The sequence below is a fragment of the Malaclemys terrapin genome, chromosome 2 (genome assembly GCF_027887155.1).
Source record: "Malaclemys terrapin pileata isolate rMalTer1 chromosome 2, rMalTer1.hap1, whole genome shotgun sequence".
Taxonomy (NCBI): domain Eukaryota; kingdom Metazoa; phylum Chordata; order Testudines; family Emydidae; genus Malaclemys; species Malaclemys terrapin.
This window is the reverse complement of record NC_071506.1, coordinates 228,038,195-228,065,922: the sequence shown is the minus strand read 5'-3', so window position 1 is coordinate 228,065,922 and position 27,728 is coordinate 228,038,195. Positions and strand designations below refer to the sequence as shown.

At 42.8% G+C, this 27,728-nt stretch overlaps 1 protein-coding gene across 3 annotated transcripts in view; it reads right to left on the bottom strand.

Annotated features, from left to right (window-relative positions):
• The window catches only part of RAPGEF5 (Rap guanine nucleotide exchange factor 5), a 241,355-nt gene that overhangs the window by 186,446 nt on the left and 27,181 nt on the right, over nt 1-27,728 (bottom strand). For all 3 annotated transcript variants that reach the window (XM_054020202.1, XM_054020200.1, XM_054020201.1), the window contains exons 2-5: nt 17,336-17,386; nt 16,864-16,970; nt 11,124-11,245; nt 9,354-9,522 (exon numbers count right to left, since the gene is read on the bottom strand). In XM_054020202.1, the coding sequence (XP_053876177.1) occupies nt 9,354-9,522; nt 11,124-11,245; nt 16,864-16,970; nt 17,336-17,386 (449 nt within the window). The remainder of the gene's footprint in view (nt 1-9,353; nt 9,523-11,123; nt 11,246-16,863; nt 16,971-17,335; nt 17,387-27,728) is intronic.

Below are 27,728 nucleotides of genomic sequence, written 5' to 3'. Positions count from 1 at the left end.
TGGAGGGAGGTTACTAGTGGAGTGCCTCAAGGTTCGGTTTTGGGACCCATCTTATTTAATCTATTTATAACTGACCTCGGGACCGATTGCAAGAGTGGGCTGATAAAGTTTGCGGATGATACGAAGGTGGGAGGAGTTGCAAACTCGGAGGAGGATAGGGATACTCTGCAGGGAGACTTGAATGAGCTTGTGAATTGGAGTATCAGAAATAGGATGAAATTTAATAGTAAAAAGTGTAAGGTGATGCACTTGGGGACGAATAATAACAATTTTAGTTACAAGATGGGGACGCATTGGTTAGAAGTAACGGAAGAGGAGAAGGACCTAGGGGTCCTTGTGGACCGCAGGATGACTATGAGTCGGCAATGTGACGTGGCAGTGAAAAAAGCCAATGCGGTCTTGGGATGTATTAGGCGAGGTATATCTAGTAGAGATAGGGAGGTCCTGCTTCCGTTGTATAAGGCGCTGGTGAGACCTCATTTGGAGTACTGTGTGCAGTTCTGGTCTCCCATGTTTAAAAAAGATGAACTCAAACTGGAACGGGTGCAGAGAAGGGCGACTAAGATGATCAGAGGAATGGAAAACCTGTCGTATGAAAAGAGATTAGAGGAGCTTGGGTTGTTTAGTCTGACAAAGCGAAGGCTGAGGGGGGATATGATTGCTATGTTTAAATATATCAGAGGGGTTAATACAAGGGAGGGAGAGGAATTATTCCAGTTTAGTACTAATGTGGACACGAGAACGAATGGATACAAACTGGCCGGGGGGAAGTTTAGGCTTGAAATTAGACGAAGGTTTCTGACCGTCAGAGGGGTGAAATATTGGAACGGCCTTCCGAGGGAAACGGTGGGGGCGACGGACCTGTCTGGTTTTAAGATTAAGTTGGATGAGTTTATGGAGGGAATGGTTTAATGATAAAACATAGTAGCCAAGGAAAACCAAGCAATGGTACATGAACAGCATAATGGCCAACAAGGGTCAGGCTAGAGACTCTTGCCTATATGCTCGGGGTATTACTGATCGCCATATTTGGGGTCGGGAAGGAATTTTCCTCCAGGGTAGATTGGCTGAGCCTCTGGAGGTTTTTCGCCTTCCTCCGCAGCATGGGGCAGGGATCACTAGCAGGAGGGTCTCAGCCGATTGAAGTCACTAAAACACAGGATTGGGGACTTCAACGGTAGAGTCCAGGGAAGGGTCTTGCGGCCTGCAGCATGCAGGGGGTCAGACCAGATGATCATAATGGTCCCTTCTGACCTTAATGTCTATGAGTCTATGACTTATCAGAAAGTGGCTAGGGAGGAGTGATGCTAATGAGGGGTAAGGGGGAGGAGAAAAAAAAGATAAGACCCTCTCTACCTCTACTCCTGAGGCAAATTCGGTGTCCTTTTCTTTGTTTATGAAAATGTGTAAAAATGGTTGAGATATTTTTAAGTTCCATGAGAGAGGAGGGAAAAAATGTTATTCTTTTAAAAAGTATCTGCACAGTTCAACTACTGCTGACCTTGTAAGAAGGGGTTAAAGCCAGGGCTCTGCTAGCATGGACCCTGAGAGCTACAGAGTTGAGAGAAGGCTCCTGTGCATGTTTGTAATATGCCCAGAGGGTATGGCAAGGTCTCTGGTGCAGAGCTGCTCAGGGGTGTAGGAAAGGGTCTTTCCCTCCTGCATATTTCTGGAGTGCCATAGGTATTTTGGTGGGGAAAGCCATCTGAGGACATCTACACATATAAGTTAAGAGTGCAGGGGAGCCATAAAACTCCTTAAAAATGAATATGGTAAAAAATGAAGTTAAACTATCACCTCAGCATCTAGCAAGGAGAGAGAGGACTGAGAAAGGGCTTCCTGTGCACACAAGGGAGCTCTACTCCGATACACCTTAGAAGCTGTGCAGCTCATAACGTTTGCAGGATAACTGCTCTACAGCAAATTTCCTAAGGCATATAGGACAGGGGCTGACTCCTCACATCCTAAACCTGTATAGGACAGGACGTGTGTTTTGGTTTTAAGCCAGCAGAGCTTTAAAATTCTGGAGAATGAAGTTCCTTTATTTTTTTCTGCCATTTTTTTTTCCTGGGGGGCGGGAGGGCAGTGAGGAATCTAGGAAATTCCATACACAAAACTAAGTAAAAATGTCAAGGTTGCCCAGTTGAGAATTCAAAAGTCAAGATCAAAATGAATTAAATTTGAAGTGAGTTTGCCCCAGGTGCATTTGTATTACAATACAGTCCTTTATCACATGATCACTTTTTTCAGACAATACAGGGTTTTTTCTTACACCTGTAGGTATACAGCATCTCATAGTACTGTGTACTCCAGGGGTCGGCAATGTTCAGCATGCGGCTCACCAGGGTAAGCACCCTAGCGGGCCGGGCCAGTTTATTTACCTGCTGACGCGGCAGGTTCGGCCGATCGCAGCCCCTACTCGCCGTGGTTCGCCGTCCCGGGCCAATGGGGGCGGCGGGAAGCCGCGGCCAGCACATCCCTCGGCTCGCACCGCTTCCCGCCGCCCCCATTGGCCCGGGACAGCGAACCACGGCGAGTAGGGGCTGCGATCGGCCGAACCTGCAGCGTCAGCAGGTAAATAAACTGGCCCGGCCCGCTAGGGTGCTTACCCTGGTGAGCCGCATGCTGAACATTGCCAAACCCTGGTGTACTCTGTATGGTAAACAAACCATGCACAATCAATCATTTATATGACAAGTTCACCTAAAGTATACTTATGATACACAGTACTACAGATTAAGGGACAAATTCTATTCTCACTTACGCCAACATATGTCGATAATTTCCACTGATGCAAATACAGGATAGGAGAACAGTGAAAATTTGCAGGCATGGGTTGAACACTTAAGTTCACAGCTAAATTATCTTAGTAGTTAACTACTTCATCCACTGCAACGCACCTTTGGAAGGGTGTGCTCCTGTTTACAGTACATGAATGGTGACAACATTATTAAAATACATGATCCTCAGAATGAACCACGAGGTTATGGCACCAAGCTATGGTAACTCATTCCCAAACCCAGGAAGCTTATACTGGCTCAGATCACTCCTTCACATGTTGTACAAGCTTACGGAGAGAATATTATTGGCCAGGATCCTGCTGCTTGTGTTACCAAATGAACAAGCAGGTTTCTGACCAGGTGCAGCTGCACCAACCAAGTATTAGACTTAACACTTCACACTCAAGGAGATGCCAATGAAAACTCTGGACTGGGGCAGCTTTCTTAGCCTTATCTGCCACCTACACCACCATATGGAGGGATGGCCTCCTGAAAGCCAGCAAAATTATCCCATGTGATACAATGATAAAACTCTGAGAAGTTCTGACCTGTCGGCGATTCCTTGGTGACCAGGTCAACAGGCTCAATGATGGCCTGCCAAAGCGATCAGCCCTAACACTAATCCTATTTAACACACACACACACACACACACACACACACACACAATCTTCATCATACACCACCACAGACATTTGTCTATGCTGATGACATTGCTCGGACTACACAGGCACAGGATTTACCTACCACAGAACAAATCCTAACCATTGACATTAAAACCAGTGAAGAATATTTCTTATATTGGCAGCTAAAACCAAACCCCACTCAGACTGCATTAGTATTTCATCTAAACATTTGAAAGGCTACAGCAGAACTGCGTGTGGACTTGTGTCCAGCAGATAAGAAATGATCGCACCGCGAAAGATCTTTGTGTGACATTAGATCAAACCCTCACATATCACTGGGCCCTGAAAAATATCCACGACAAAATAAAAATACATGCAGAAACTGGCAGGAACAACCTGTGGGAGCTGATGTAGTCTTCACAGACTGCTTCACTGGCCACAAACTTTACAGACCTCTTCATTACTCTGCCATAGAATGCCGTTCACCCATCTGAACACACAAATTTCCACACATCACTTGGCAACTCTCAACACCATTATGTGCATCATTATAGGCATAGTAAAAATCAGTGTCACAACTCTGGCTTCCTGTATTGGTGCACATCCTCCCACCCCAAATTCATCATGACATGAGAATCCTTTGGGAGTCCCATCATATTTGAGAATATAAGGCTCTCCCAATACATGAAGACCTAAATAATATAGAGAACTCCAATCCAAAACGGTTTTCTGGATTTAAATTGCAGTTTAAAGGTTTGAGGACTTGGGCGTTCCCCTGAATATTAATGGCAAGCAAGGTGGAAGCATGCCAATATCCTGAGTGAATCAAGGATCCAAACAAAGAACCCAGTGGTTTTTCACAGAAAATATGATCCATTATGAATAACATCGATACATCATATGACAGAAGTGCCTACTTGCTCCATAAATTAAAACTGACACACCTGTTTGTGGAAATGGACTTCAAACTATGGAACACCTTGTCAACCAATGTCCCACACGATCATATCCTGGTGGTAGCTGCCTCTCGCCTAAAGCAATTTTTTGGATCACCAACCTAGACCGCATATCTAACACTGCTGTTAAGCTATGAGAAAATGCCATTCTTTTATATGCATAAGTGCTCACATTGGTGGGTAAGGACTCCACAAACTTTGGTCATTCATTTTATTTTAATGTTTTTTTCCTATGGAATTAACATATGGCTCAAATCTGCATAAGTCAACAAAATAATATGTAGCATAGTAGCCCACCCATAAGTTTTATAGAACAAATCATTCCTGGTGCAAAGCTATCAATCAACTGAATTACATCAGAGATTGAGTAGGGCTACAGCACCAAATTAATCTTTGAAACAAATAGGATGTGGAATACCAAAATTAGTATGAACAACAAAACAAATGAAGCAAGGGAAGGAGAAAGTGTTGATCCATTTATCCTCCCTATCTCTCTTCATCCTTCTCTCCCATACTTCCACTCATCCTTCATTCTCTTTAGTGAGCTCAGTTTAGTCAAGGGATTCCCACACAATATTTCTGGTGGCCTCATAAACGTGACAATTTTTCCTAAAATACTTCATTAGCTTCAGGAAAAACAAATAAATATACAAATATATAGGGCCCTACCAAATTCATGGCCATTAAAAACGCATCATGGACCGGTCTCCTCCCCGTGAAATCTAGGCTTGTGTGTTTTTACCCTATACTATACAGATTTCACAGGGTAGACCAACATTTCTCAAATTGGGGGTTCTGACTTAAAAGGGAGTTGGGGGGGGTCACAAGGTTATTTTAGGGGAGAAGGTCACGGCATTGCCACCCTTACTCCTGCACTGCCTTCAGAGCTGGGAAGCCGGAGAGCGGCATTTGTTGGCCAGGCACCCAGCTCTGAAGGCAGCGCCCCACCAGCAAAAACACAGATATAAGGGTGGCAATACCATACCATGCCATCCTTATTTCTGCGCTACTGCTGACAGCGGCTCTGCCTTCAGAGCAGGGCTCCCGGCAAGCAGCCGCCGCTCTCCAACTGCCCAGCTCTGAAGGCAGCGCCACCACCAGCAGCAGCGCAGAAGTAAGGGTAGCAGTACCACAACTCCCCCTACAATAACCTTGCGATCCCCAGCCCAAACTCCTTTTTTGGGTCAGGACCCCTACAATTACAACATTGTGAAATTTCAGATTTAAATAGCTGAAATCATGACATTTACGATTTTTAAAATCCTATGACTGTGAAATTGACCAAAATGGACCGTAAATTTGGTAGGACCCTATACATGTCCAAATCATTGTACTTTATTTATGTGGGATTTTATTTTTGCAGACTCAATAATAAAAATAATGTACAGTTATCTCTATTTTTTACTGGATTTAGAATAGAAACACAAATAAGGTGCTTTGCATGTTCTTGTCTTTTTAGTTGTTGTTTCTTTTGCTTTTTCAGTTGCCTGGTTTTGGGGTGTTTTTTTTTTTTAGACTGCTAGTAGTAAGTCTGCTTCTGTGAAAAGTGATATTTGTATGTTTGTTATTATCACTTTTCACAGCAGCAGACTAGCTAGCTAGCTGGAAGGTAGTGAAAAGTGATATTAAAAAAGGTACAAATATCACTTTTCACAGCAGATTTACTCAGTCCTGACAAGCCAACTGACAAATTAAGCCCTGGATGGGGGACTGGGAGAGGCAACGGGGGCCTCGGGGGAGATGGATGGGGGGGGGTGAGGGGCCAGAGGAGGTAGTGGGGACCAGGGGTGATCCCAGGGCCAAAGCCCTGCAGCCATGGCCTAAACCTGGGTCTGGAGGATGCAGCGGGGGCAAGCCTGGGGCCATGCAGCTGGGGGATGTCAGGGGAGGCAGCGGAAGCCAGGAGTGATGGATGAGGGGTGGAGGAGGCATTGGGGGCTGGGGTGATGGAGGGGGGCTGAGCTTGGGGCCAGCACCCACCACCTCACAGCTGAGGGTAGGGGCTGAAGCCCGAAGCCCAGTAACCATCACCATGCAGCAGGGGGACGGAGCATGTGGCCAAAGCCCAGCAGCCGGATTCTGTGGCTCCACAGCCAGAGCCCAAAGGCCTGTGGCCAGTGGACACAGCCCACTGCTGCATGGCTGAAGCCCAGGGTCAGAGGAGGCAGTGGGGACCAGGGGCAATGCAGGGAGGAGAGGGGAGCTAGAGCCCTCCAGCTGCCACTGAGGGCTCAAGCTGGAAGCCTAAGCCCCACCACCGTCGGGAAGGTGGGGAATTCACACCAGCTGCTTGTTCCTCTAGCGTTTGTGGCTCTAGAGTGGGCAGGGCCCAATCCCTGCTGGCGGCCCCGGGGGAGGGGTCGCTCCTTTGCCTCCCTCCGCCCCCAATCACCACCTAGGAGGCTGTAGCCTCAAGAAAAGCCCCTGGTGGCAGACTGAGAAACGCAGGTTTAGTCAATCAACTTGAGCAAGGTGGAAGCATTTATTTTAAAAAGGATATAGCACATATATAGATAAAGGCTTTCACAGATCTCAGTTTACATTATTGTTTTTAGAATTATTTTTCATCAAGTCAAGACATGACTTTGTCATTTATCTAGGATAATCAGTGACTTTGGCCATCATGCTGCATGGCATGTTATTCTTTTTACAATTATATTTTAGCAAAACTCACACCAAGCACTGAGAATTTTGAAATTGGATGAACCTACTTTGTATTTAATATCATACTCTGGAGACCACCACCCTGGTTCAAAACTCTCTTCCTTCAGAAAAAAAAAACCCTCAGTATGACAGGCAAAGCCGCACGAGTAATAATCTTCAGTGACAATGTTCCCAAAAGAAAACCACATTCTAAGAATCTGAGCAGGAAAAAGCTGGAGAGGTACATTAATAAATAATTGTACAACACAAGACGGGTAACTGCCTGCACTAGAAATGACAGTTAATACTAGAACTGCAGACTATAAAATACTGGCCTTTTCTAGCAATGTTCAAGTGAATGGAATGCCTCCTTAGCTAGATCCTACCTGTTATCCAATCATATCCCTTCCCATCAAACTTCACACAGCCTATGAATCAGAACTTTCTGGTGTATCCTTTTGACTGAGAACCTTCAGGTGAACCACCATGAATAAATGGCCTGATTATCAGAAGTACTTAGGACCACAGCTCCCATTGAAATCAAGATGAAGTCCCACTAAGGTTAATGAGAAGCAGAAGTGCTCAGTGCCTCTAAAAGTCAGGCCATTTATTTTAATGCCTAAATATACATTTACTGTATATGATCAAATGTAGGGACATAAGTTTGAAAGTTTTGTCCTGTTCATATGGGCCCTTTATGCTCATTTCTAGTATTTTCTATTAAAAATTTGCTTTAGTGAAGATCCTCTTAAAATCTGAGAAGGAAGGAAAGAAGTTACAGAAAAGAGTTTCTCTTTAACAGCAAAGAGGATAGTTATAACTATAAGGCTAAGATTTTTGTCACGGAAGTCACAGAATCTGATTTCCAGAGACCTCTGTGACATTTTCACTTCAACCGACAGGACCCCTCTGCAACTTCCAGCCGCCATGTGCAGCGGTACCCTCCCCGGTAGCCCTAAGCCGCTGCCGCAGGAGGCGAGCAAGACCCTACAGCTCCCAGCTGCCATGAGCAGACGCCACAGCTCCAAGCTGCTGCCAGCAGCAGGAGGGACCCCCCGCTCTCAGACACTGTAGGTCGGGGGGGAGGGGGAGAACTCTGGAGCCCCTGCTGGACCCTCCTTCCTCCCCATTTTGTCATACAGTAACTCCTCAGTTAACGTCCTCCTGCTTAACATTGTTTCAAAGTTATGTCCCTGCTCAATTAGGGAACATGCTCATTTAAAGTTGTGCAATGCTCCCTTATAATGTCCTTTGGCTGACTGCTCTGTCCACTGCTTGTAAGATTCTGTGGAAGAGCAGCAACTTTACAAGGGAGCATTACACAAGTTCCTCTTCTCCGCCTCCTCTCCCTCCCTCCCAGAAAGTCTTAAGCGCCGCTAAACAGCTGTTTGGCGGCACTTAGGACTTGTGGGGGGCGGGGGGAAAGGAGCGAGGATGCGGCTGCTCTGGAGAGGAGGTGGAGTGGGGTGGGAGAAGATGGGCCTGGAGTGGAGTGGGGACAGGAAGAGGCGGGCCTGGAGCATCCCCTGGCAAAGTCAGCGCTTGTTCTTCTCCAGGGAAGCTGCCGCTGCTGCGAAGGTGCTTCCTAGTGTCCTTGCCTGCAGCGGGCTGTGCCTGTGTGGGGTAAGCCAGGGACACTTCCAAACCACAGTACAGTACTGTACAGTATATAATGCCGTTTGTCTGCCCCCAAAAAGTTTCCTTGGAACCTAACCCCCCGCATTTACGTTAAATCTTATGGGGAAATTGGATTTGTTTAACATCGTTTCACTTAAAGTTGCATTTTTCAGGAACATAATTACAACATTAAGTGAGGAGTTACTATAGTTATTTTTAATAAAAGTCAGGCACAGGTCACAGGCTTCGGTGAATTTTTGGTTATTGCCCGTGACCTGCCCATAACTTTTACTAAAAATAACCATGACAAAATCTTAGCCTCATCTATAAATAATATTTACTTGCAATGAAAATACCAGAATTGAGGCCTCATTGTGCTAAGGACTACCCAAAGTCTGTCTCTGCCCCCTAAAGATCTTACACTCTAAATAGACAAGACAGGCAAAGGGTGACGATGAAAACAGAAGCACAGAAAAAGTGAAATGACTTGCCCAAGGCCTCAGAACAAGTTAGTGCCAGAGCTGGGACTAGGACTCAGGTCTCCTGACTCCCACTCTGGCGTCCTACACATTTGACCACAGTGACTTTCTAGATGCTGAGTTTAGCAAACCTATTGATACAAGAAATAACACTCAGATGGAAGCTGTTACATGTATATATAATTTTGTATATAGTCTGTCATTATAATCCAGGCATTTACATTCAGGAAAAGTTACAAAGAGGAGGTACTTACAGATTGCATATAGCAGCCCTGGATGAAGTAAGAGGCACTAGCTGCAGTAAGAGTTTTACACCATTTTGCCATCCTTCATCTCTTTCGAATTCACAGAAAAGATAAGTACATTCATCAGCTGAGAACTGGTAGAAAACATGAGTGTCTTGAAAATAAAGTTGTCTGTCCACTGTTAGAAAAAATAAAATGAAATACCTTTTAAAGTTTCTTCTATCAACTTTACTTATAACTATATATACATATTCAGTACTAACTTAATGCTTAATTTGACAACCATCAAGGACAAAATGCTTAAAACTGAACTTTGAAGCAATCAGATATGGTCCGGCTTTAATTAATTTTATCCAGGTGATGCAGCCAAAAGGAAAAAAATCTCAGAGTAACAGAACATCCAGGTTCCTGGAGTTTAAGACAATGGAGTCTGGATACTTCAGGAACAGAGAGAGCTCTGCCTTTAAGGGACATAGCTGTATGAGAGAGGTCTTTCACCCATCAAATTTATGAGCATTGTTTTTCATTAGCTTCTAGCTCATTTCTTCTGGTGAATGCCTTTCTGCAGTATAGCAAGATCATGAGGAAGAAGAGGATACATGAAAAGAAGAGGAGGGAAAACTAAGATTTTTCTTTTTTTCCTAAAGTTAAACAAAGGGGTCAAATACTTTAAATATTCATTCTCCCTTCACAATGCACATATTGTAAATTCACCCCTTTTTAAAAAAGAGGTCAGGCTAGATTCTGTCCCGCATTATGCCACTTCTGCCAGCAAGAGCCAGGGCACAGGGCCCTCAGCACCATAATGCCCATCCTGCAGGAGAATATGATAGCATGATCATTCTTAACTGACACAGGAGGGAATGAACCAAGACCTCCACAGCTAAAAGAATGAGCTGCTACAGCTAATGAGTCAAGGCTTCCTAGCTTGCACTGTAATAGACTCCTATCCTCAGCAGATCTGGCAACAAAGAGAACCTTTAACACATACATTCACCAGTAGGTTACATAAACACAAGGTTTCTAAATTCCTCTGTACTTTGAAAGGAGTGGGGACAATTCACTAGCACAGTCATGGATAGGAAAGGGGCACGCATGGACAGGATGGGCTGGCGGTGCGTTGATTCAGTGGCTATGGAGCCCTGGATGCAATGTGAAGCTGTCTTCCCATGGAAAAATCCCTGAGAGTGGCTACTGATATCAACATCAACACCTGTGTCCCAGACTTCTGAGCCAAACTGCCCTAGCTTAATCTGCAGTCAGTGGGGCAACACAGAGAGAGGAAGGGTGAATTTGGCCCAACATGGCTATCAATGAGTAGAAAAATACCTCTTAATCTACTGTGCTGTATTCTCTAGTTATGGAAAAGAAAAAAAAGAAAAAAAACACTAGTTACTAAAGAAGATACCTGATGAACCAGTGATTTATAGTGACAAAGCAACTGCTGACTTTTTGAAAACAATGCAAAGCATCTGAAGAAAAAAATAGGTTGACAGACATGCACATGATCTGCAAACTGGCAAACAGGCAATTGCATTTCCAAAAGCAGGAGAGAGAAAACTGCATCTGAACTAGTTCATATCTTGTATTTATTAAGTGAAACATCACATGGATAAGTCTATACCATATTAATATTAAAGGATGTGACCTCCTAATTAAAAACAAAAATCAAAATCAATCTATATTTTTCTTTTTCCTCCTCTGTCCCGGCAAACATAAATCTCATTCTATGTACAAATGCCCTACTGACCTGGTAGGACTTGTTTCCATAACACTGACCTGATAACACAATTCCCATATCCAGTAGGAGCTGCCATACACCAACTGCTGTAGATCTGCACTTCACAAAAGGACAGTGCTCCAACAGCCAGTCTACCAGTTCTGATCCAACACAGCTTCTCCTAAAAAAAAAAAAAAAAAAAAAAAAAAGCAGGGCATTTATTTAAAATTTATATTGTATTCCACAACATGAGTGTTTGACTATATATAAAATCAGTCATAAGGTGTACTGCATAACATTGTGCAGCAGGTATTAACTGGGCATGCAAATGTATTTATCTATCTCATGGGATGATGAACATCTGATGTCCATAGATAGCTGCCTGTAACTCAGAGGCATCCCAATTGGGACATAAAGCAATATATTTATTCTCCACAAACTGAAGTACCTGTAAGTTGTTAAGATGAGCAAACCCTTTGCATTACAACAGACGAGGATGTCACATGACAATTAAAAATTATATTTCACCTCATCAGTGGCTATGTGAGATGTAGCTGTGTATATATAATATTTTTTATAAATGAATGTTAAAGTAGGAATAGCCATCTCAAACCATATTAACAGTTGAAGTCATTTGAACCTTCAACCTCATGCTTGAAATTCTTCAAATATAGATGTAAGCAGTAGAGCTAAGAATTATATAAATGGTCCTGACTTGGGACTGGGGGGTGAGCCTTTTTACTAGGATTTACTTTGTGTCACTGCATTACTAGCAAGCAATAACCTCACTTTTAAATTCGACAAAAATAAACAAAATCTGCATTTCATTTTTAAACACAACACATGAATTAATGTTATTAAAATAGAAACCTGTGATTTTTGCATAACCAAAAATAGGAAGAACACTTGCACTGTAGCATGATGTGGCTGGAGAGTCTTAATTTCATTGTCAAGATATTCTGTAAATTACACTCAGAATCACTATGTAAACAAACTAGGGCTGTCGATTAATCGCAATTAACTCACACAATTAACTAAAAAAAATTAACTGCGATTAAAAAATTGACCGCAATTAATCGCACTGTTAAACAATAGAATACCAATTGAAATTTATTAAATATTTTTGGATGTTTTTCTACATTTTCAAATATATTGACTTCTATTACAACACAGAATACAAAGTGTACAGTATTCACTTTATTCATTTTTAATTACAAATAATTGCACTGTAAAAAATGATAGAAGAAAGTATTTTTCAATTCACCTCATACAAGTACTGTAGTGCAACCTCTACTGTGAAAGTGTAACTTACATATGCGGATTTTTTTTTGTTACATAACTGCACTCAAAAACAAAACAATGTAAAACTTTAGAGCCTACAAGCTCACTCAGTCCTACTTCTTGTTCAGCCAATCACTAAGACAAACAAGTTTGTTCACCTTTATGGGAAATACTGCTGCCTGTTTCTTATTTACAATGTCACCTGAAAGTGAGAAGAGGCATTCATATGCCACTTTTGTAGCTGGCATTGCAAGGTATTTATGTGCCAGATATGCTAAACATTCGTATGCCCCTTTATGCATCAGCCATCATTCCAGAGGACATGCTTCCATGCTGATGAGGTTCGTTAAAAAAAATATTGCGTTAGTTAAATTTGTGACTGAACTCTTTGGGGGAGAATTGTATGTCTACTGTTTGGTTTTACCTGCATTCTGCCATATATTTCAGGTTATAGCAGTCTCAGATGATGACCCAGCACATGTCTGATTTATAAACACTGTCACTGTATATTTGACAAAATGCAAAGAAGGTACCAATGTGAGATATCTAAAAATAGCTACAGCACTCGACCCAAGGTTTAAGAATCTGAAGTGCATTCCAAAATCTGAGGGCAACGAGGTGTGGAGCTTGCTTTCTGAAGTCTTAAAAAAAACATTTTGATGCAGAAACTACAGAACCCGAACCACCAAAAAAGAAAAAAAAAAAAAATCAACCTTCTGCTGGTGTCATCTGACTCAGATGATGAAAATGAACATGCATCGGTCCGCTCTGCTTTGGATCATTATCGAGCAGAACCCATCATCAGCATGGAGTCGCATGTCCTCTGGAATGGTGGTGGAAGCATGAAGGGACATATGAATCTTTAGTGCATCTGGCATGTAAATATCTTGCGACGGCGGTGACAACAGTGCCATGCAAATGCCTGTTCTCACTTTAAGGTGATGTTGTAAACAAGAAGCAGGCAGCATTATCTCCTGCCACGGTGGATAAAAATCAACTATTTTTAAAAAAAAATAAAAATAAAAATCAGATTTTATTTAAATCGGATGTGTCTGATAAAATGCTTTTTTGGGGGGAAAAGCTATCTAAAGATACCTTAATTAAAGCTACATTATAGCTCAAAGATATCATCATGGAATAGGGATTATAAATTCTAATTCTATACTATGAGACAATATATTCATGTAATGTTTAAGAAAAGTTTTGTAAATGAGGTCCAATAGTTCATGGATTAGGAACCCAATTTTATGGAGTTTCAGGGGCTTCTGTATAGATTATTTAGGGTTACCATATTTCAACACTGAAAAAAAAAAAGAGGACACTCCACGGGGGCCTGGCCCTGCCCCAACTCCGCCCCTTCCCCACCCCCAGCCCCGCCCCTTTCCCAAAGCCCCTGCCCCCTCCTCTGAGCACCCTGCATTCCCCCTCCCGCTCTGAGGTTGGTTGCAGGTTGCTAAGTGCTTCCCTGCTCCCCACTCGCCCTGCAGCCCCTGCACCCCCCGCACCCCTGCAGCCTCTATGCCCCTGCCTGCCCTGCGCCCCTGCTCACCTGGCAGCCTCTGCCTGCTGGGGGCTTCACACGCTCGGCAGCGCAGGTCCCTGCAGCCCCGGCCGCAGCTTCCTTCCTACCGCCAAGCACGTTCCCCAGCCTGTCTGTCCCCTCCAGAAACAGTTCCCACGGCGCCGAGTTCCGAGCTGCGCGGGGCAACAGGGCCACAGGAAGGGTCCCCCAGTGGTTGGGGGTTCCCCGCCCACGAGGGAAGCCCGAGCCCCCCTGTTCCCCACCCGAGCATTGTAGCTGGGGCAGCTGGGCTGCGTTGCGGCTGCGTTGCAGACCTGGCGGATTGTGCTGGGCGGACCCTGGCTTATGCCTCCCTATTTCCCCGGACATGAAATTCCCCCCGGACGGGGATTTGAGCACCAGAAAGCCGGACATGTCCGGGGAAATCCGGACGTATGGTAACCCTAGATTATTTAGGTTAGTCTTTCTACCTACCCAATGGGACTCAGTGCTCAGTCTAGAAGATACCATCAGAGATGCTTAGTTTTGCAGTTCTCAAACTGTGGATTTGTGTCTCCAGAGATAACATGCTTGTTAATAGCAAAAATGTTTTTAAATAAATAAATAAGTAAATATATAGAGGTTAGAAATAACAGACTTCAACCCTATTGTCCCCCTGCAAATTTGTGTATCTTCTAGACCAGGGGTGGACAAACTTTTTGGCCTGAGGGCCACATTGGGGTTGCGCAACTGTATGGAGAGCCGGGTAGGGAAGGCTGCACTCCCCAAAGAGCCTGGCCCCCACTCCCTATCCAGCCCTCCCACTTCCTGCCCCCTGACTGCCCCCCCAACCCATCCAACCCCCCTGCTCCTTGTCCCCTGACCGCCCCAAACCCTATCCACACCCCTGTCCCCTGACAGTCCCCCTGGGACTCCCACCCCCTATCCAACCGCCCTCTGCTCCTCCTCCCCTGACTGCCCTCCCAACCCCAATCCACATCCCCGCCCCGTGACAGGGCCCCTGGGACTCCTACTCCCAACCCTCCCTGTCCCCCATCCCCTGACCGCTCCCCCAGAACCTCTGCCCCATCCAACCGCCCCCTCCTCCCTGACTGCCCCCCCCCCCCGCTCCCTGTCCCCTTACAAGCAGCAGGAGCTCGCAGCCGCAACACCCGGCCAGAGCCAGCTGCTCTCCCCACGCTGCCCAGCGGGAGCGGCGGGCCAGATTGCAGCCCGCGCAGCAGTGTGGCTGCAGGGAGGGGGGACAGCGGGGGAGAGGCCAGGGACTAGGCTCCCCAGCCAGGAGCTCAGGGGCCGGGTCAGATGTGACCCGCTGGCCATAGTTTGCCCACGTCTGTTCTAGACTGAGCCCCATTGGGTAGATAGAAAGATTAACCTAAATAATTTATACAGAAACCCCTGGAACCCCATAAAATTGGGTCCTTAATCCATGAACTATTGGAACTCAGTTACAAAACTTTTCTTAAATTTTACATGAATATATTGTCTCATACTATAGAATTAGAATTTATAATTCCAATTCCATGATGAGATCTCTTTGAGCTATCTTTAGAGAGAGTTCTTTGAAGGGGTCAAACAAACATGTGGACAAGGGGGATCCAGTGGACATAGTGTACTTAGATTTCCAGAAACCCTTTGACAAGGTCCCTCACCAAAGGCTCTTATGTAAATTAAGTTATCATGGGATAAAAGGGAAGGTCCTTTCATGGTTTGAGAACTGGTTAAAAAGACAGGGAACAAAGGGTAGAAATAAATGGTAAATTCTCAGAATGGAGAGGGGTAACTAGTGGTGTTCCCCAAGGGTCTGTCCTAGGACCAATCCTATTCAACTTATTCATAAGTGATCTGGAGAAAGGGGTAAAAAGTGAGGTGGCAAAGTTTGCAGATGATACTAAACTGCTCAAGATAGTTAGGACCAAAGCAGACTGTGAAGAACTTCAAAAAGATCTCACAAAACTAAGTGATTGGGCAACAAAATGGCAAATGAAATTTAATGTGGATAAATGTAAAGTAATGCACATTGGAAAAAATAACCCCAACTATACATACAATATGGTGGGGGCTAATTTAGCTACAACAAATCAGGAACAAGATCTTGGAGTCATCATGGATAGTTCTCTGAAGACATCCACGCAGTGTGCAGAGGCGGTCAAAAAAAGCAAACAGGATGTTAGGAATAATTAAAAAGGGGATAGAGAATAAGACTGAATATATTATTGCCCTTATATAAATCGATGGTACGCCCACATCTTGAATACTGTGTACAGATGTGGTCTCCTCATCTCAAAAAAGATATACTAGCACTAGAAAAGGTTCAGAGACGGGCAACTAAAATTATTAGGGGTTTGAAATGGGTCCCATATGAGGAGAGATTAAAGAGGCTAGGACTTTTCAGCTTGGAAAAGAGGAGACTAAGGGGGGGGATATGATAGAGGTATATAAAATCATGAGTGATGTGGAGAAAGTAGATAAGTAAGTCACTTTTCCTTATTCCCATAATACAAGAACTAGGGGTCACCAAATGAAATTAATAGGCAGCAGGTTTAAAACAAATAAAAGGATGTTCTTCACACAGTGCACAGTCAACTTACGGAACTCCTTGCCTCAGGAGGAGGTGAAGGCTAGGACTATAACAGCGTTTAAAAAAAAGAGAACTGGATAAATTCATGGAGGTTAAGTCCATTGATGACTATTAGCCAGGATGGCTAAGGAATGGTGTCCCTAGACTCTGTTTGTCAGAGGGTGGAGAAGGATGGCAGGAAAGAGATCACTTGATCATTACCTGTTAGGTTCACTCCCTCTTAGGCACCTGGCATTGGCCACTGTCGGTAGACAGGATACTGGGCTGATGGACCTTTGGTCTGACCCAGTATGGCTGTTCTTATGTTCCTCAAAAAGCATTTTATCAAAAAAATCCAATGTTTTTTAAATCATTGATTTTTATCCACCCTGCATAAAAATAATGCAAGTTAATTAGAGCAAATTAACTCTGTTACCTGCAAATTCCTGTAAGGTACACTCTGTCTTTAATCAAGTCAGAAGCTTGAACTGTAAAAATATTCCTGAGAGCTCTCCCAGCACATGAAGAACTCTCTCCATAAATCTAAAATGAAAAGACAAATTGCTTGTTTATCTAGATACAGAAAGTTAGAACACTTAAATACACAAAAAGGTATTGAGTTAAATTAAACTGGTATAAATGTGATTAAAAGTGGTGTGATATAAGTCTACATCTGGGTTTACACCACAGTAGTTAAATAGATTTAGAAAATTTTTACCAATATAGATAATGTAAACAAGCCAAAAATTGTACAAGTGGCTCTAACTGCAGGCTATATTCATAAATTACTCAAAAGCAAAGATTAAGCAAATGAAACAAAATATATATATATATATATATATATATTATATATATTCTTCTTTCTAAGTCTTTCAGCATGTGGAATTAAAATGAAGTTTTAAAAATACCTTGCTTGAAGGGTTTTCCAGATATGGATTTGAAATTCGTCTGGACAAATTCTGTAAAAGATAGATGGATAAAGTCATTATCTGTAACCAAAAATAGGAGTAAGAGAAAGGTAGGTCATTTATCTATTGAAACATGGATTAAAATCATTTATAAGTCACCAGAGGTATCCTGTGTGGCCTCATTCTAGTCCTTTGTGCACATTTGTTCACATCATAAAGACTGTAGTAGGTCCAGTATTTTTTAAATGATCTGAAAAGGGAGGTGAGCAATGAGGTAGCACAATGCAGAGGATACAAAATTATTTAGGTTATTCAGGACCAGAGCAGATTGTGATGAACTTCAAAAGAGACCTAAACTAACGAGGTGAATGGACAACATGAAGGCAAATGAAGTTCATTGTTGATATATGCAAAGTAATGCACATTGGAGGGAAAATTTCAAACTCCTCATATTGCTAAATTGACTGTCCACCTAGTAAAGGAACCTGGGTGTCCCTGTAGACAGCTCAATGAAGATGTGCAGCTGTGGTCACAGAAGCAACAAGATATCAGGAGGCATGAGGAATGAGATGGTGAATAGTGAGATAATGCTTTATGTAAATCAATAGCATCCCCTCATCTAGAGCACAGTGTGCAGTACTGGTCACCCCATCTCAAAGAGGATATTGCAGAGTTTAGAGAAGGGCAACAAGAAACTCATACATGAGGAGAGATTGAAAATTGAGATTACTTGCCTTAGAAAGGGGATGATTAAGAGTGATATGATGAAAGTATATAAAACAAATGGATGGTATAGAGAAGAGAGAACACATGTTCCCACTCTCTCTCAGGAAACAATCAAACCAAACAACCACCACACACCAAGACGACATTCAATGGCCTGAAAAGATGGAAAATTCAAAATGGGTAAAAGCAAATATTTTTCACGAAATGCATAAACAAACTGTGGAACTCATTGCCACAAGAAGACACAGAGACCAAGAAATTAGCAAGATTCAAAAGTGACTGGATGTTTATAGGAAATAAAATATATCCAGAGTTAACAGTAATAATAATTTTGGAAGGAATATTTAACTTAATGCTTCAGGGCTTAACCCACTCTAACTACTAGAGATCAAGAGATCAGATGTGAGAGGGCAGATTATTCCAAATCTGCCTGCTGTGAGTTTCTTACATCTGACTCTGGAGCATCTAGTTATGGACACTGCCAGATAAGATACTGGACTAGAGGTCTACTGGTCTTATCCAGTATGGCAATTTCTGTGTTCCTCTAAGTGGAACACCACACAATTCAGCTCAGTATACAAATACTGCCTAAAAGAATCCCAGAGCTGGAATAATAGCAGGTCAGGATCAAGGTGAGCTGGCAGAACAGTATAAGTATTGCATTGTTCATCTTAGTCCAAGTTGTAGGCAAGATTATTAATTCCTTACTTCAAGAATGGCCCAATTTGCATACAAGATATTTTAATAAAAAGTCTCATGAAAACAGTGGAATTATTGAACTCATTTCAGAAACACCTAATTTTTTTTATTTATATATATATATATAAAAAAAATAGAACTCAATATACAACTACAACAACAACTAGATAACACTTCTTACATTTTCAAAGCTCAGTACAACGTTACAAATGTTACTGCGGTTCTATGCTCCTTATGTGACAGAAGGAAGCTCAGTATGGAGACAAACAAAATGAGGCTAAATCTATTTTCCTTTCCCCCATATCCAAACACCATAACACCACTATTTACTCTTTCTAATATGCATGTTATTAGCATGTGGTAATGCTTCACTTGATTTGTTCTCAAATCCTTCATTGTGTATTTATCAATTCAGTAGCTACAAACCTCACTTATTGTAGCTGTATATTCTAGGTTATAAGTTGATATTTTCCCCTGTATTCCAAAGTTAACAGTGACTATAACATTATTTGTCAGTTGGCTAGTAAATTCGAGTACATAAGATGGCTAATTCCTTTCATTCCAAGGAAAATTCAACCCAAGACAAGGACAATAATGTTCCACTGAGGCAAGTATACACTACAAAATTAAGTCGACCTAAGTTACATCAACATACAGCCACCACGGTACTTGAATCAGTTTTACATGTCCATGCTACGCTCCTGGCGTCAGCAGTGCGTGTTCTCACCAGGAGCGCTTGCACCGATTTAACTGTCAATATGGGGCATTTGGGGACAGCTTCTGAAAGGCAGCAACTGTTGATGTAAGCAGCACAGTATCTACGCTGACACTATGTCGATCTAACTACATCGACTCTTGTGGAGTGATTAAGTTGGTGTAGTGGGCGAGTTACGTCGGTGGGAGCAACATTTTAGTGTGGACGCTTTCAGAGTTAGGTCAATGTTAGGCAGCTTACATCGACCTAACTCTGTAGTGTAGACCAGGCTGAGATCGTAGGGTGAGATGGAGGAGGAAAGTCTTTTCAGTTTCTGACTGAAAAAGAAATTCCAACAATGGAAGCCCCCAAAGAGATAAACAACCAGATCAATGCACCCTTCAGATGCCTTGGACAACTCCTTCCCAGTTAGTACCACCCTCTTTCAGGGCTGGAACCCACCCCTGATCTGCCTTTGCCCACTTGATTGGTTTAATTATCTCTGCATTATCAAAACAATTACAAGTAGAGTTGGCATCCCCTATGATTAACTCATGTAACAGTTTCCATGTTAAAAAAAAAATGCAATTTTTTAAAAAGAACTTCTCACCCTCCAATGCTTGCAGGGGGCAATTGTAAACAAGCAAGGGGGTACCCTTAGGGTGATGGAGATGCATTTTGCTGGTCCTATTAAATGTTGTGCAGATATTGCTGAGTTTTATGCAGGTAAAATTGCCATTTCCCATGTACAGCTTGTGCTGCACATATTAATTTTGTCAACAAGTCAGAAATAACAGCAAAAAAACTGAACACTAAAGTCTTGTGCTCACACCTGCCTTGGTGCCTCAATTCAGCACACAACACTGGGAAGCAGGTGGAGCAGAGACTCAGCCCAGCTGATGTTGAAGCAGCTGTAGTAGAGAAGGCAGGGCCAGACCAGGCTATACCCCTACCTCTCAAACCAGCACACAGCCCCAGCAGTGCATCTCTCCCATCCACCATTTTCCTAAACAATAAGCTAAGAGAGAAAAACACTGCAAAGACAAAATGATGTAGGTTGCAAAAGTCAAACCCCTGAAAGTTAGGAAATGCCAGAAGTGTTGTGTAATGAATAGAGCCTCAAAATTATGAGATATTTCTATTTAAGAACTGTCCAGACATCAAGGCTTTTAAAAGGTGTGAGAATAAAACAAAAAACAAAACCAAAAAAACCCCAACGGCAAGGTTTCTTCAGACTTTCCAAAGAGTGAGGAAACTCAGAATTTCTGCAGCATTTCACAAGAGTGTACTGTTGGTGAAACCAAAGATACTTCCCTTTTCTCCCTGTTTGTGGATTAATTTTAAAAACAGATATCAAACACTGGGATATTATGTTGCCAGATACAGTTGTAGGAAAATAGGGAACCTGAGTGAATCAATGATGTATAAAAGGGAGGAATATTGTAAACTTTAATGACAGGATTTACCTCATGGACAATCCTGCTAAGGAAAGATTTCAGGGTAGCAGCCGTGTTAGTCTGTATCCTCAAAAAGAACAGGAGTACTTGTGGCACCTTAGAGACTAACAAATTTATTAGAGCATAAGCTTTCGTGGGCTACAACCCATCCGAAGAAGTGGGTTGTAGCCCACGAAAGCTTATGCTCTAATAAATTTGTTAGTCTCTAAGGTGCCACAAGTACTCCTGTTCTTGCTAAGGAAAGAAGTGTTCATATTGATTTCTTTTAGTTTAGTGACAAAATGAAGAAGTAAGGCAAATATTTACAGTCAAGCATGTTTATGCTACCAAGGTAGTGTAATACACTTGTGCTGAAAGCGACAGTAAACGAAAGGGACTGAAACAAAATAGTGTATTTATAAGAACACAAGGAATAATCAGAAATGTAACTATAGTGAGGCAGAATGGCCTCCCTCTGAGCCTGAGATGGAGGGACCACTGCACTCTCCCTGGTGGGTGGAGCCAAGCCAGCCCTGCCTCCTGCGCTGGAAGCAGGGGGGAGGGACAGGAAGTATAAGAGGTAGGCCCATTAGGTTAGTTAGTCCAGAGCCAGCAAAGGAGGCAAGTGTCTCTAGCCCACTGCAGGACTCTGGACAAGACCCTCTCACCATGCAGCATGCTGTCCATGGAGGAGAAAGTGGGAAGAGTTGCTGGGACTGCTGTCTGCCACTTACCCCCGAAGAGACCGAGGGCCTGCAGACTACGGAGCCACAACCATGGACTGTGGGAGGAGGTAGCCCAGGGGCACCAGACATTAGTCAGGTTGTGCTGTCGCAATACAAGTCAGCATATTTCAGCAGGACCCCCGCCACTGTTAGGTCCCTGGCCCTGCGACCTGGTGGAGTAGGGTGGGACCGGGTCCCCCTGCCACCAATCCCAACCCTGGGGTGGCGGCCTACTTACCCTAGGCCAGATGGCCTGTGCCTTGTTTGTGGCTTGCCCCAGCCAGAAGGCTGCAAGCCCCTAAACTGATTGTTGTCTGCCTTAACCAGGAGGCTAGGCTAAAGACTTGCCAATTGCTTACACTGTGCCCTGCTTAGCAGGCTAGAGCTCAGACTGTAGCTGCTGTCTGCCTGAGCCAGAAGGCTTGGGCTAAAGACTGCTTGTTGCTCTGCTCTGCCCATCTTTCATTCCACCTATGTTTGCAGTGTCAGCTCCTAGTGTGAACAATAACTGAGCTGAAATCTGGCAGCTGAACAAAGGTCTGGTGATAAGTAACACGCGGACTCTCTCTTGGGTGATGATCCAAATCAGTCAATTAACTACTTCCTGAAATGGATACCCAATTAGAAGGAAATATACATGCTTACATACGTGCTTTAAAGATTGTGACAAAAGTTACAACTTGTGTCCTTGTTTGGAAACAAGACTGTTGTAAAGCAGCTCTGAAAGTGAACAAGTTAACATCATGGCTTGAATAGGGACTGGGAGTGGCTGGCTCACTACAAAAGCAAGTTTTCCCTCTCTTGGTATTGACACCTCCTCATCAACTATTGGGAGTGGACCACATCCACCCCTGACTGAATTAGCTTTATCAACACTGTAGCCCCCTGTGGCAGGTATTAGTTTAGATAGCTTACTGTCCTTTATCAAGCATTCGTAAAACTACAATACCCACCTGGGGAAGTGAGGAAACAGATTGACAGAGCAAGACGGGTACCCAGAAATCACCTACTACAGGACAGGCCCAACAAGGACAATAACAGAACACCACTGGCCATCACATACAGTCCCCAGCTAAAACCTCTCCAGCGCATTATCCACGATCTACAACCTATCCTGGAAAATGATCCTTCACTCTCACAGACCTTGGGAGGCAGGCCAGTCCTCGCTTACAGACAACCCCCCAACCTGAAGCAAATACTCACGAGCAACTACACACCACACCACAGAAACACCAACCCAGGAACCAATCCCTGTAGCAAACCTCGTTGCCTACTTTGTCCCCATATCTACTCTGGCGACACCATCAGAGGACCCAACCACATCAGTCACACCATCAAGGGCTCATTCACCTGCACATCCACTAATGCCATCATGTGCCAGCAATGCCCCTCTGCCATGTACATTGGCCAAACCGGACAGTCCCTCCGCAAAAGAATAAATGGACACAAATCGGACATCAGGAATGGTAACATACATAAGCCAGTAAGTGAACACTTCAATCTCCCTGGTCATTCTATTACAGATTTAAAAGTCACTAGCATTGAACAAAAAAAAAAAAAACCTTCAGAAACAGACTGCAAAGAGAAACAGCAGAACTAAAATTCATTTGCAAATTTAACACCATTAATCTGGGTTTGAATAGGGACTGGGAGTGGCTAGCTCATTACAGAAGTAGCTTTTCCTCTCCTGGATTTGACACCTCCTCATCCATTATTGGGAGTGGACTACATCCACCCTGATTGAATTGGCCCGGTCAACACTGGTTCTCCACTTGCAAAGTAACTCCCTGCTCTCCATGTCAGTATATAATGCCTGCATCTGTAACTTTCACTCTATGCATCTGAAGTGAGGTTTTTACCCACGAAAGCTTATGCCCAAATAAATCTCATAGTCCAGTACTATTTTTACCTTCTCATTTCCTATATTATTAGTTGCTGTTGCTAAGGATAGTTAATAAAACTGTAAATTTTAACTCTAAAGTCCTTTTTCTTTAGTTAAGCAATCAAAATTCAGAGAATCCTAACAAAGGTGGTATGGGTTATCAGTTAAGCACTTTGTTTAACTAAAGTTTGTTTCATATCCTTTCTTTCTTTACAGTTGCCAACTCTCGCAATTTCATCATGAGTCCTTCTTAAATCCCCAGAGCTCATCATGTACGATTAGGTGAGAATCTCAGATTTCATTTAAAAAACAAACACTGACATTTCTAGTGCTTATGATTACAGAGAAAAACTTTAAAATATTACCTGAATGCCCTTTAAAGGCAAGCAAAAAAAAGGCAATTAATTTATTTTTAAATACCATGTTTTGGGGAGGCCTGACTCCTGATTTTTGAATGTCTGAGTTAGCAATACTAATGCTCATTTGATTTTTCCCCCCCCCACAAGACCTCAGCCTCATTCAATGCACAGGATGGACAGTGTTAATGGAATTAGTCTTAATTGTGTAGTGAGCAAGGCTGTTATCTATAGGACCGCTGCCTCATTTAATCTAGAAGCTGGAAGGTGTGCAGAGAAGGAGGTGAATGCCTGAAGACAAAGATGACTTTTTAAATAAGGCAATAAAAGGCCACCCAGCAGAACTGAGTTCCCTGGCTCTGCCACAGAATTTTGGCAGGTGGCCAGTAATTGTGCATTCCTCATTGTCTGAGTGTCCAGTGTGAGAAAACTCAGGTCCAATTTCTGGAAGTGTGGAGAATTCACAACTGCTACAGAAGTCAATGGGATTCTCAGCACCTCTGACAGTAAGGTCAGAAGGAATGAACACAAGGTTGTGCATCAGAAAGTCCAGAGTTCTAATTTGGAATGTGTGACATCTGGCAAGCCACTTTGTCTTTGTCTCAGTCTCCCTCTTTGTAAAATTGGGATAACAATATTCTTATCTTCACAGCTAGCCTACCAGATAGATCTGTTAATGTTTGTGAAGCACTCAGACTCTGGTGATGACCACCACAGCAAACAGAGGAAATGCATAATTCTGTATTTAAAGCTAAGTTTAGATGATGTGCCATAAGTAAGGTTTTGGTTGTTGGGCCATGCATTGAATCATGAGGATAAAAAGTATTTAAAAGCTGTCTTGTTCTCCAAGTGCTGCCTGTCCTGTTAGATTGGGGGTCCTGTGGGAAAAACAGTATAAGATTGTGCAATTAAAGACCTAATTCTGGTGTTTCCTAATTTTCAAGTACTTGAATTTTCAACCTAAATATCTTTTTTATAGTAGGTTTTATATCTATATCTACAGATAGATATAGATCAGCATAAATTTCATTTTTGCAAGTCTACTTTGAGAAAGTCTCTTGTTTTTTAATATACACAATAGTTAATACAAGTAATATGGTTGTCAGTACTGGATCAGGAGAGAAAGAGGGTCAACCCAGACATGTCCCCTACCTTTTGCCAAAAAGAAAACAAATCCCTTTTAAAGTCCTGAACCACCACCTCTTCCGCAAGCTTTTGAGAAATACTGTATACTACCACGATATGGCTATATTCAGTCAAGATTTAGCCCAAAATGGAGAATAAATAGAGGGGATTTCAGGGAGGTATTTTAAGATTACAAAGGGTACAGGAAACATGGAAAGTCCCTTGTTTTCATGCTGGTGTCACAAGCACAGGAAAAACTTGATTAAATTACCTGACAGTAATTTTAAACAAACAGAAGGAAATACTTCTTTATGCAGCATGTAGTCAGCTTCTGGAATTCACTGCCAGAGGAGATCAGAGAGTCTTACTGAAGCTGGATTTTTTTAGTTTGATGACTAATAAAAATGAGCCAGATTCTCAACTAGTATAAATCAGCATCACTCCACTGAAGACAGTGGAGCAATGCCAGTTTACACCAACTGAGGGTCTGAGCCATTATTTTTACATGTATAACTGCAGATAAGGGTAAGAATATCTTGTTTCAGCACTCAGATTGCTGTAGGAGTTGGGAAGAAATTCTCCTGCCACAGGTATACAGTACTGCTCAACAACCAAGGTGAATTATGAGGGGATTTGCATCTTCCTTTGAATCAGCAAGTATTATACTATCATAGGTGGCAGGGTACCAGACTTGATAAGAGTGATGGTTTGATCCACTATGGTAATTCTCATGTATCTGCTGGAAAAGTTGGAGATATATTAACAGATTCTGCTCCATATTTTGATGTAACTGAGCTGCACAATTTGGAGCTGAACCAAAATTTGTGTGTATTTAGACATGGGGTTTTAGTTTGGCCTCATCTCTAGGCAGGAGCCATGTGTCTGTTCACATTAGCTATGTCTACTCTAACTCTTTTTTCCCCCCACTGAAAGCTATTCTGCCATGGCTAACACCAGAGCAGCTCCACTGGTGGTAATCCGAGTTGGGAAAATAACTCTTCTGGTTTATTAGCGAGACAAGGTGGGTGAGGTACTCTCTTTTATTGGACCAACTTCTCTTTGTGAGAGAGACAAGCTTTTGAGCCACATCGAGCTCTTCAGATTTGGGGGTGGGGGGGAAATCTGTTCAGGTCAAACCAAAACAGAAAACTCTGAAAAATCTCAACAAATCAAGCCACAGGTTTTGGGTCAAATAAATAGGTTTTGCTTGACCCCAAATGGACTTTTTTCAGGCATTTCTAGAGGGCTAGATTCAAAGTGACTATCTACTGTCATTGGGCCAGATAGAACGAGAATGACTCCATAACCTGGTTGTTAGGGCACTCATCTGGTATGTGGGAGATCCAAGGTCAGTCCCTGCTCCAATGACCATTTATTTATGAAAAGCGGAACAGCTTCAGCAGGAGACACTAAAGCCTTGTTTACACTGACAGCAGCATGTAGGATAGAGGAACTACATGTGCAATTAAATGCCACAGTGAACAGCATGCTGTGTCCACACTGGTGTGTAGCTACATGCAAGAGTGAAAGTCTCTGGCGGGGGGGAGCTACTAGAGTCTTTCCCCACTGCCTCTCCCCTGCCAGACCCTTTCCCCACCACAAGGAGATGCTGGAGCCTTTCCCAGCAACAGGGAAGCTCTGGCAGTCCTCTGGCAGACTGACTGTCATGACCAGGTTGTGAGCAGTCAGACCTAGCGGTCAGAGTGGGAGTCGGGCAAATCTGGTAACAGAGTGAGTCCATGACAGGCCAGAGGGCAAACCAGGAGTCAGGCAAGCAGGGTCCGGTTACCAGGAGGTCAGAGTCCAACATAAGCCGAAGCAACTATCCAAACAGAAATTGCTAGTGTTATTGGAAGGGAATAAATTCAAGATTCACTTTCAGCAAACATTTGAGCATTCATTCTTAAAAATTCACTTTCACAGATATTCATGCTCTAGTGTTCAGACATTCATGGATAACAAACAAAAGAGAGAGTCACAAATATGGCTGAACCAAAATTCACTTCCAAATTCAAATACGTATTAGAGCTATTTTCCCCCCCTCTACCAGTCACGCTCAACCATAATATTGTCAACTTTAAAAGAAAAAAACCACACACACCACAATCCAGGAGGATTATTTACTTACTTTCCCTCGGTCCCTTCTAGAAAATAGGTATTCCCTCTGTCCTCCCTTCCCACACACACAAAAATCAAATCAAAACAAGAATACCTATTCTCCTGTGAAGAATAATTACTTTGATTTTTTATATTCCAGTCCGATTTGCCTCTCTCATAGCAAATCCTAAAACTGTTAATGCCATTATAATGCTAAAAACTAATAAAATTATCAGCCAGTTGTGGTTTTAATTAATATAGTTTGCTAGAGTTGTGAATAATTGGCCAAAAAGAAAAATCCATAGCAAGTAGCCAAAATAATTAGAGAATTTCCATTTCACCGCAGGGCTGTAGGTGGAATTTTAAAATGAAGCTTTGTTGTATCTTCATGACACACCCTCTTTAACAGGGAACATTAAAAGGTAGTAATTTCTGTACGATAAAATGTTCATTTATTCCGAATGCCACGCGGAGCGGGGGGAGGGGAGAGGAAATAATTGCTATACATTATTAGATATCACTATAGCCATGTTTAAACCTGAATATTTGCTACGGTGTCTGTCAAAACAAGCTTATATATAGATATGTGCAGTTTGTAACAAAAGAAATGTTACTGTTGCATAATTGTACCTAGGATACAAAGAGCAGTGTCC